Source organism: Microtus ochrogaster, chromosome 18, assembly GCF_000317375.1.
Source record: "Microtus ochrogaster isolate Prairie Vole_2 chromosome 18, MicOch1.0, whole genome shotgun sequence".
In the NCBI taxonomy this organism is placed as follows: Eukaryota; Metazoa; Chordata; class Mammalia; order Rodentia; family Cricetidae; genus Microtus; species Microtus ochrogaster.
Window position 1 is genome coordinate 46,359,090 of NC_022020.1, and position 11,257 is coordinate 46,370,346.

Consider the following 11,257-nt stretch of genomic DNA (forward strand, 5'->3'; position numbering starts at 1 on the left):
CAGAAAAAAAATATGCTCTGTGCTCCATTTCAGGTCCCTGATGCAGACACCGTGCGTGTATAATCCCAGCATTTCAGGGTCATTCTCACCTGCCTATGGAGCTCAAAGTCATCCTGGGTTATGTGATACCCTACCTCAAAAACAACTTTTTTATCTGAAATTTAAATATCGTGGACAAAATTAAAAATGATAAATTTAGAAAAGCAGAACTCAGTAATAACAGACTAACCAAATTGAAGAACCCGATAGGTCAATTTTAGGAGAATCAGAAGGAACACAGCAAAGAATTTGAACGGGTGTCATAGCTGAAGATAAAAGTGATCATCTTCAAAAGTGTTCATTTAGCTACAAATTAGGAAAATGTTATTCCTCAAATTTTTTTTGAATCTGATTATATCATGTTAGATACAGGCTAATTCTCAAATACTGTCATCTTGGAGAACAGTTTGATGATCCCTATTTACTTTTATTTTTTTTTGTGTGTGTACATGCCTGTTTGGAGGCCTGAGGACAATTCCGGGAAGTTGATGCGCTCCCCAATGTGGGTTCTGGTGATCGAACTCAGGTCCTTGGGCTTAGTGTCAAGTGCCTTTAATTGCTGAGCCATCCTGCCAGCCTTATTTATTTACTTTTTTTTTTTTTTTCTCGAGACAGGGTTTCTCTGTGGTTTTGGAGCCTGTCCTGGAACTAGCTCTTGTAGACCAGGCTGGTCTCGAACTCACAGAGATCCGCCTGCCTCTGCCTCCCGAGTGCTGGGATTAAAGGCGTGCGCCACCACCGCCCGGCCATTTATTTACTTTTTGAGGCATGTCTCACTCTGGCAGAAAAGGATTAGATCCCCTGAACTGGAGTTACAGATGGTTGTGAGCCACGACGTGGGTGCTGGAAATCAAACATGGATGCTCTGGAAGAGTAAGTAGCCAGTGCTCCTACCTGCTGAGCCATATCTCCAGCCCCTCTTTATATGTTGTGCATTTGGGTATTTTGCCTGCATGTATCACATTCATGCAGTGCCCATGAAGGCCAAAAGAGGTGTTTGATCTTCTAGAAATGGAGTTACAGACAGTTGCAAGCCTCCACGTGGGTGCTAAGAACTGAGCCCAGCTCCTCTGCAAGAGCAACAAATGGTCTCAACTGCTAAACTATCTTTTAGTTTGTATTTTATTTTGTTTTTGTAGCCCAGGCTGATCTTGAAATGTTGATTCTTGGGTCTGCACCAGGCCTTCTGAGTATGCATTAGGGATTCCAGTTTAGTGTTTTTACAGGATTCCCGTGTGTACGGACAAGTGGATCTCTGATTATTGTGCCTTTTCTTGGGCTCTTTTCCTTCTGCTTATTTGTTTTGTCCAATTCTGATGTGTTAGTTTTTGTTTTACCTTATTATACTTTCTTTTTATTATTAAAAAAAAATAAAGAAATGGCGAATCTTGTACCTAAACCTCCAGTGTTTTAGGATACAGATCCGAGCCACCACACCTGGCTAGTGTGTGTTTTCTTTATTATCTGTCACACAGAAAGCATCTACAGTAAAATATCTACAAGTCTTTTATCCCTTTTTAAGAGGATAAAAGTCTCATGCCCAGGCTGGTCTTGAACTCCTGTTCATCTCACCTCCACCTCTTACGTGCTGGTATTATAGACACATACTACAATATATGGTTCCTTTTGCCTACTTATTGTTCCTTGTGTTTATACTTTGTTTTCCTGTTGAAGAGACTTTAATCCAGCTTTGCTAAAATCTACTCTGTATACTTATAGACATGCAAGTTTTAACCCTTAGGTTTCAGCCTATAGTCTATCTCTCAGGTAAGTTCTGTACATTTTTTAATGGTCAAGGGTTTTGAAGTTTGTATGGGTTTGAGTTTGGGGGATTTTGTTTTGCATGTGCAGATCCAGTTGCTACAGCAGTACTTGTTCGGAATTTGGATCGTGCTACAGATGAGAGCAGGGTTTCCAGATCGTGCCTACTTCCTGAGTTGATTCCTATCTCCTTCACTTACTATCTGTGTAACTTTAGGTCTGTTAGCCATTCTGAGCTTTGAATTTCTCATCTATAAAATGGGATCAATCAGAATGCCTTACCTCAGAACATACTATGAGAACAGAAAAAAAATATGCTCTGTGCTCCATTTCAGGTGCCTGATGCAGACACCGTGCGTGTATTCTTGGTGCTGCTGAGGGTCAGCATCACCCTCATTATATTTAAAGAAATAATGTTGTATTGGGCTTGATAGCCTAGGCCTGTGATCCTAGCTACTTGGGAAGCTGAGACAGGAGGATTACAAACTCAAAGTTTGTCTGGGATACAGAACAAGGCCAGCTTTGGCAACTAAACAAGATTATGTCTCAAACATTTTAGAAACAAGATTGGTGAAATGACTCAGTGGGTAGATGCTCTTGCTCTACAAACTTGACTACCTGAGTTGTTTTTAAAGGCTTGGAATATAGCTCAGTGTACAATATGGGTAGAGCCCTAGGTTCAGTCCCTAGTACTGGAAAGAAAGGGAAGGCAAAGGGAGTAGGGAAAGAGAAAGGGTGTGTGTGTTGCTCTTCAGTTCTGCTGGTCCATAAGTGTTCTTTCTTGGAAATTCTATGTTTTTAATTTATGTCCTACAGGTGACAATTTTGAAAATAAAAAGATAAAATTACTGTTTGATATTTGTTTTCTAGCGAGTGGCGGTTGGCAAGAACCAGAAAATCCTCACACACAACGGGTAAGTACAAGAACATAGGCCACAGAGGAAGAAACCAGAAAGGCAGTGGGTGTGGCCCATTCCTAGAAGTGCCTGTATCTTTGCTGTGGGTCAGTTACACACAAAGAGGCTTTAAGTCGGTGCCACTTCTTCTCTCTTGACTGAAGTTGCGGAAAACACTTGTAGTTTTGGTTCTGTGTTCCAGTTGTGTTTCAGAAGAGGATTGAAATAACTTTGTTGTTTTCTTCACATGCCCAACAGTAGCTAATAAAAGTTTCGTTCACTATCAGATACTCTTAGAAATACATGCACATAGACCTTTCAGTCCTAGAGACACTAATAATTTTGAAGGTACCTTTGGACCAGTAATGACTTCCTGCAGAAGCATGATAGAGCGTTTTTGCAGTACGTGTTGCAGTTGGCTTTCTAACCCCTGCATTAGAACAGTGTGAGGAACTGATGATCTGTTATCAGCATGCACACTATACTGTCCAGATGAAAACTAAACAGGAATTTACAGTTTTCACCTATAACATCAGCAAAAATTAAAAATGCTGAAAGTGTCCAGAGTGAGAGTGTAGGGAAATGGTTTTCTCACATGTATTGTGTATAGTATGGGTTGATACAGGTTTTTGGAATTCTTTGTTGTGTGTACTTCATAGATGCTCACCTACAGAATTGCATGGATATACGAACAAGTGCTTGCACATAGCCATATATGTTCGTGTGTGTGTGTGTGTGTGTGTGTGTGAAATCTTCAGCGTGTCTGATAGGGAAGGGAAAAATTGTCTCCAGGTAAAGTAGAAACTGAAGTAAGTAATGTGAGGGAGAATTTGTGCCTTGTCGACATTTCTTGGAAATTTCAACTAATGAGGTCAGCGTGAGCATTGTGCTGCTGTCTGGAGATGCTAGACACAGGGGAAAGAGTTGAAACAGGCGAGCAGCCTGTAGGTGGAGGAAACAAAGCGTGTAGTAGCTGAGAGAGTGGTTCAAGTGGAGTGTGGTATCGGCAAATGGAGAAGGGTGTTGAGGGTTGACCTTTTAGATCAAGAAATTTGAGAAGCCTTTAAATGTTTAAAAATAAGGAGATAACAGGATCACATTAATGTTAAAAAAATAATCAATTGCATGGGCTGGAGAGTTGGCTTAGTGGTTGAGAGTACTAGGTGATCTTCCAGAGGACTTGAGCTCAGTTCCCAGTACCTCCAGGGTAGCTAATTATGCTCTGTAACTCCATTTCCAGGGTGTCTTAGTTTGGTGTCTATTGCTGTGTTAAAGGCCATAACCAAAAGCAACTTGGGGAGGAAAAGGTTTATTCCATCTTCAAACTTTCAGGCCATACTCTATCACTGAGGGAAGTCAAGGCAGACTTGCCCTGTGGCTTGCTCATTTTGCTTGTTTATACACCCGCTCAAGGGTGGTACTACAGTACTAGAAAGCTGGGTGTGGTGGGCAGAGAAGTATGGAGCACATCCTCTCGACTCCTCTATGGAGTCGAATGCCCATGCATTCTCTGGTTGGATGTGAAGATATCATCCCAGTTCTGAAAACCCTGTAATCAGAGAAAACGATGTGGGTCCTCCCACATCAGTCATTCGTCAAGAAAATGCACTACAGTCTTTCCTACAGGCAATCTGGTGGAGGCAGTTCCTCCGTTGACATCTCTCTTCCAAGATAACTCTAACTTGTATCCAGTAGACAAAAATCTATCCCAACTAGGACATAAGGGATCTACCACCCTCTTCTGGCCACCACAGGCACTACACATACGTGATTCATAGACATACATGTAGTTAAAACAACCATGGACATAAAGGAAATCTCATTTTAAAAAATATATTTTTGCTGCTGATTAAAGAGGACAGGAACGACACCAGAAGACCATTTATGTCCTGTTGTAAGAAATGTTTAAATACCTTTTAGAACATTTGTTCTTTGCAATGAGGTCCAGCCTTTGAAAAGAACAAGGTTGGTGTGTTAGTAATGGACAGAGAGGTAGATCAGATGTATGGGAAGTCCATTATACTTGGAATGAAAAAGAATAGATATTTTATTCCCTTTTAGATGAAAAATAAAGCACTTTGTGGTTTGGAGCAAGTTCTATATCTATACATGGGTGTTTTAAAGTGTATCATATGTTTCTTCTTTTTTTTTTTTTTTTTTGTTTTTTTTTGTTTTTCGAGACAGGGTTTCTCTGTGGCTTTGGAGCCTGTCCTGGAACTCGCTCTGTAGACCAGGCTGGTCTCTAACTCACAGAGATCTGAGTGCTGGGATTAAAGGTGTGTGTCACCATCGCCCAGCTGTATCATATGTTTCTAAAGTATGTCAGAAAGACATAATTGGTAATAGCAGCTACCTAATTGAAAGGAAAGGCTAGGGGGCTGGAGAGGTGGCTCAGAGGTTAAGAGCAATCACATGGTGGCTCATAACCATCTATGAGATCTGGTGCCCTCTTCTGGCCTGCAGGCACACATGCAGGCAGAACACTATACATAATAACAAATTTTTAAAAAAAGGAAAGACTACCTTCAATCAAAGGATGAGACAGAGTAGTGTTTTATTCTTTATGTTTGTATGTTTGAATTTTTATACTGCTTTATAATGAAAAATGAATTAAAAAGTGACAAGGCTGGGTGTGGTAGGCAGTGACGTATGGAGCATGTCATCTTGCGGATGTAAGGATTTCATTTCAGTTCTGAAAACATTGTTATGAGGAAAAATTCCCTTTACAGAAGAAGGAAGGAAAAAATAAAACTTGCCCACTTTATTTAGTAAAATAAAAAATAACTTTCCTTGTTTCTTTTCTTGTTTGTTTGTTTGTTTGTTTGTTTGTTGAGACAGAGTTGCTTTGTGAAACAGTTCTGGCTGTCCTGGAACTTGATTTGTAGATCAGACTGGCCTCAAACTCTCAGAGATCCACCTGACTAGTGCTGGGATTAAAAGCACGTGCCACCATCACCTGGCCGATTTTACTTCTAGTCAATGCAATTGATTGATTTTGTTAGTCTTTTCATGAGACAAATAGAGTCTTTGATTTCTTACAGATGAATAAGTTGATTGAATATTACCAGCAACTTGCTCAGAAGGAAAAGGTTGAACGAGATCGCAAGAAACTGGCACGGCGTAGGAACTACATGCCTATGGCTTTTTCGGTGAGAATTTGGCATAAAGATATTTTGCAAGGCCTGTAAGGCATCAGAATAGTGGCCATTTCAGAAAATGGCCAGTGTCCTAGACTTCTGTAGTTGGTATCAAGAACAGTTTCTCACATACAGACATGTAAGCCCACAGCTGTGCTTTTGTGTGTCATTAATTTTATTTAAATTCCTTGTGTTTTAATAGGGGCTTCTATCTTCCTTCATCGTTCTATTTTATGTTTATTCCTACTAAAAGTTACTGCTTAATTTTTTAGGCTATGCAAACTGTTGAGTGCTTTTGCATATTACAGAAAGATAGAAAAGATAGTGGTGGGGTGGTAGATTTTATTTGCCTACCATTGCAATATTCCTCTGGTACCCTGATTTCCCAGTTCCAGTCTTTGTTTTTATTTTGACACCTTACCACTTACCACACCATCCTTTTTTGTTGTTGTTGTTTTGTTTTGTTATTGTTTTTCATGACAGGGTTTCTCTATAGCTTTTTGGAGCCTGTCCTGGAACTCGCTCTTTAGACCAGACTGGCCTCAAACTCACAGAGATGAGTCTCTGCCTCCCAGGTGTTGGGGTTAAAGGTGTGCACCACCTCCGCCTGGCCCCATCCTCATTTTTTTTCAAGATGGAAATCACTGCACATGCACAGTATTTGTGGCGGTGGTGGTGGTGGCACTGTTGCCTAGGACCTGGCCTCTCTAGGCAAGCACTCCCTCGCTGACTACATCCTGAGCCTTACACAGTATGTTTATATGGTTAAATAAGCAGAGATACACGTAAGTGGAGTTGTTGGTAGAAGTGGTTTATGAATGTCATTTTCTGCTACTTTATAATTACTAAACAGAAACAAGGATTGGGATTCTGGGGGGTTTTTTGTTCTCCCCCAAGTTTCATTTGTTCTCACAGAACAGTTCCTTTTCCTTGTACCTGCTTGAGCCCTAACATGTTGACATTAAATAAATAACATGGCGTGACATGTCAAGCACTGTGCTAAATACATAATGTATATCGTTTTATTTAACCGCCACAACAGTCCTGTAAGGTTGATAGTATTCCCCCATTGTACACTTGAGGAAATGAGATCTGGAAGGTTAAATAACTTGTTATACTGTATCTACTGGACAATTTGTTAAGCCCCTAAAGACATAATGACTGGTAGGATTCATATAGAAATAAATAGATGTAAGTTTAGTTAAACATTAACTAAAGCACCTACACTTAACCAAAGTGAATGTTCCCAAATAGTCCAGTGCCTGATCAGCATATCCACGCCTACATATTAGGACAGGACTTGGAACTAAATGCTCTATCCTTCCACCCTTCCCATATACCTGCTGGCTGTATGCATTTGCTTTTATCTTATGCTTCATTTTTTTTTGTCTCTGTTATAACCTGCTGCTATTTGGGGGCTCTACAGCAACACACTATTCATGTAGTGGTAAGTTCTTTCATGATTCTTGCTAATCCTGAAGAAGTTAGCAGATGGTCATTGTGTGTCTTAGAATCTTCACATAGTTCTTGCCTGAACCATAGCTTGGACGTTCTTAGACTAGTGTTAAAAGCTTGTGTGTCGTCCACTTTTACTGTCCTACTGTAGTTTTAGTCTCTGTGTTGCTTATTCTAGGAATAGAATAGTAATGTGGGTTACAAATAAAGTAGATTTTGAGTAGCTTTTTGGTTTTATTACTTTTGGTTTTGTTTTAGTTTTTGCTTATTTCCCTAAGCTTCTCATGCTATCCTCCTGTTTCTTGCCTTCAATGAATAGGATGTATAAACTGGCCTTTCTAATAGCAATTTCTGAACTCTGTTTAGGACAAGTACAGTCTTGGAACCAGGCTTCAGCGACCACGAGCTGGTGCATCCATTAGTACACTTGCTGGACTTTCGTAAGTTTGGACATTAAGTAACTGAGAACAGCAGATAACAGAATGCATGTTTAAAGGGGTATTGAATTTTTTTTAAAGCTACCAATAGGAAAAAGAGTCTTAGACTTAAAAAATACCCAAACTGTAAGATACTCTATGTTAGAAGATTACTTCAGTCTTTGATAAGGACTTTGAATGGACCCTTAGGAAATTACGACTTCTCATTTTTTAGCCTTAGAGAAGGAGAAGACCAGAAAGAGGTAAAGATTGAGCCTGCTCAGGCTGTTGCTGAAGTGGAACCTCTGCCTGAAGACTATTACACACGACCAGTGAACTTAACAGAGGGTAATTTCATACATTCTTCTGTTCCTGCTCTGTTCTCTGGCTGTGTATGCTTTGACTCCAGCATGCCTCAGGACTTGAGATTCTTAATGGAATCTTTAGGAAAATAATGTATTGAAAATAAATTAGATATACTCATTTAAAGAACTTTAAAATATCTTTCAATACTGTTCATTTTGGCATATTGTTTCAGGTAGCATATTTCGTTGCCTGCATACCAAGTCTGATTTTTAAAACTGACTGTGAACTAAGTCCGATTTCTGCCTTTCTTGCTAGTGACCACCCTTCAGCAGCGCCTCTTACAGCCTGACTTCCAGCCAGTCTCAGCTTCCCAGCTCTATCCTCGACACAAGCACCTTCTGATCAAACGGTCCCTGCGCTGTCGGGTAAATACTCTTTCCTGTAGAGTTGCCATTTGTCCAAGAGAAAAGCAGATAAGAGTAGACTTGAGTGATATCTGGCCATTGTAGTAAATACAGAAGCTCAGAGAGCACACCAGATGTTTGGACATTATTTTAAATGGTTTCAATATAAATTCAATCCTAATGACTCTGAAAGTAGCTACTGTTCTACAAATACGAAGACCGAAGTACCTGAAGATTAAATGCGTAACGGAAGCCCATAACAGAATAGCAGAAGAACGTATGGCTTTTAGGGTATACAAGTAAACCACTAATACAAATTAAGCAATTTAAGAAAAATCAAGAAAGAAGAAATACCACAAATTTCACCTCTAGGAATGTACAGAACAAACAGTAGTTTCTTGGATAAATTGTAAAAACAAAATAACAAAATGGAAGGCGGAAATCTTTTAGATTCCATCCTGTGATGCTGTAGATTCTCTATGATGATCAATTCTACATTGCCTGAATGATGCAGTGTGGTACCCACTGGTTACACGTCACTGCCAAGTGCTTGAAATGTGAAGTTTGCTGAGAAACTAACTCGTAATTCATTTAAATAACCATATATAGCTAATGTTATCAAATAATGCATCTCAAGATTGAAGTGATTTAAAGGTATACCAGCCAAGCATAATTTGTATACTTAATGAAGATCCTGATCCAGACAAAACATAGATATAAAACTTGTATACGGAGACTGGAGAGATGGCTCAGCGGTTAAGCACATTGCCTGTTCTTCCAAAGGTCCTGAGTTCAAGTCACAGCAAACACATGGTGACCCACAGCCTCTGCAATGAGGTCTGGTACCTTTTTCTGGCCTGCAAGCATATACGTATACAGAATATTGTATACATAATAAATAAATATTTTAAAAAAAAAAAAAGCCGAGTGGTGGTGGCACATGCCTTTAGTCCCAGCACTCTGGAGGCAGAGTCAGGCAGATCACTGTGAGTTCGAGGCCAGCCTGGTCTACAAGAACTAGTTCTTGTAGCTACAGAAAAACTACAGAGAAACCCTGTCTCAAAACACCAAAATAAAATAAAATTGTATACAAAAATAAAATAAACTTGTATACAAAAAGAGCCTAGGGAGGCAGGGAAGGAGAAAGAGGGAAAAAACCAAAAATTTATAATAAAATCCTAGGAATTTAAACATTAGCAGGATTTCTTTATGTTATTAAAGTATTGGTCTTTTTTAGGAACAATTTTTTTTTAATATTCTCATCTTTTTTGAGATGCATGCTAAAACATCTGTGGATGAATGGCATAATGTCCAACAGTGATCATAAAAACTAAGAATGTAGAATGAGCATATAGCACAAGCTTCTTAGCAAGCTCAGATGGTTCAGTGTGTGAAGGCACATGCCTTTAAGCATGATAACCTTTGATCTCTGGAACCCACATGGTAGGAGACGAGTGCCCAAACTCACACTAATTAATTCATTAAATAAGAAAAAGAATGTCCAACTAGCCGGGCGATGGTGGCACACGCCTTTAATCCCAGCACTCGGGAGGCAGAGGCAGGCGGATCTCTGTGAGTTTGAGACCAGCCTGGTCTACAGAGCTAGTTTCAGGTCAGGGACCCAAAAGCTACAGAGAAACCCTGTCTCGAAAAACCAAAAAAAAAAAAAAAAAAAAGAATGTCCAACTAAATACATTGAACAAACACCACAACTCGTTTCTGTGCTGATTAGAAACAACAGAAATACAAGAATTCAGAGAGAGTTAAAGTGCAGCTAGAGCTGGACATGGTGGTACAATGCCTATAACCAGCTCCTGGGCATCTGAGGATCTTCACTTCAAGGCCAGCCTGAGCTGTACAGCAATAATACCCTGTCTCAAAACCCTGTCTCAAAATGCCAAGGGCTCAGGGTAGAGCCCAGTGTTAATTTAACAGTGCTTATAGCACACACAAGGTCCTGGGTTTGATTCGCATCAGAAAAGAAGAAGGAACAATGGAAGTTGTACAAACCCTAAGTTTATTTTTCTATTTTTTGTTTTCAAGAGAGAGTCTCACCATGTATCTCTGGCTGTCCTGGAACTCATGTAGACCAGGCTGGCCTTAAACTCACAGAGGTCTGCCTTCCAGGTGCTGGGATTAAAGGCGTATACCAGTGTGTCTGACTGGTCAAACACTAATTTCTTTTTTAAAAAGTATCTTACTTTTTTTCCTTTCTTTTGGAGTCTTAATTGTCCTGGAACTCGTCATGTAGATTAAATTCACAGAGGTCCGCCCGTGTCTGCCTCCCTAGTGCTGGGATATAAGGGTATACACCACTATGCCCAGCATCGTATTTCACTTTTACAAAGGCTCAGCTCACAGATGATATAACAGTCAAAATTTATGAGTACCAGATGATAGACTCAGTGTACACAAAGCAATATTTGAGAAAATAGACATATAATTTGAGGATATTTTGACATACATTTACCTTAGAAACAGAACAAACATAAGTCAGTAAGGAAAGATTTGGAACCTTTAGCAAACTTGACCAAATAGATGTGTATACATAACGTTATACCTAACATCTGTATAGTGTAAGACAGCACTCTAAAAATTGACTGTATACTGGATAATAAAGAAAATCTCAGAAAAAAAGAAAAAAGAAAATCTCAGGGGCTGGAAGAAGGCTCAGCAGTTCAGAGCCCATATTAGGCAGCTCAAAACCACCTGTAATTCCAGCTGCAGAGGATTCAACATCTTCTGGCCTCCAGGGGTACTTGCACTTACCTGCACATATCCAGACACTTCCATACACATAATTAAAAATTAAATAAAAATAAATTTTGGAGGGAGGAAATGTA

The 11,257-nt window shown here is 39.7% G+C and overlaps 1 protein-coding gene across 2 annotated transcripts in view; it reads left to right on the forward strand.

Annotated features, from left to right (window-relative positions):
- The window catches only part of Dctn4 (dynactin subunit 4), a 31,449-nt gene that overhangs the window by 7,411 nt on the left and 12,781 nt on the right, over positions 1–11,257 (forward strand). The window contains exons 4-9 of one of the 2 annotated variants that reach the window (XM_005356147.1): positions 2,671–2,714; positions 5,738–5,845; positions 7,260–7,280; positions 7,655–7,728; positions 7,940–8,052; positions 8,326–8,435. In XM_005356147.1, the coding sequence (XP_005356204.1) occupies positions 2,671–2,714; positions 5,738–5,845; positions 7,260–7,280; positions 7,655–7,728; positions 7,940–8,052; positions 8,326–8,435 (470 nt within the window). The remainder of the gene's footprint in view (positions 1–2,670; positions 2,715–5,737; positions 5,846–7,259; positions 7,281–7,654; positions 7,729–7,939; positions 8,053–8,325; positions 8,436–11,257) is intronic. The other variant, XM_005356148.3, reaches the window with a different exon arrangement.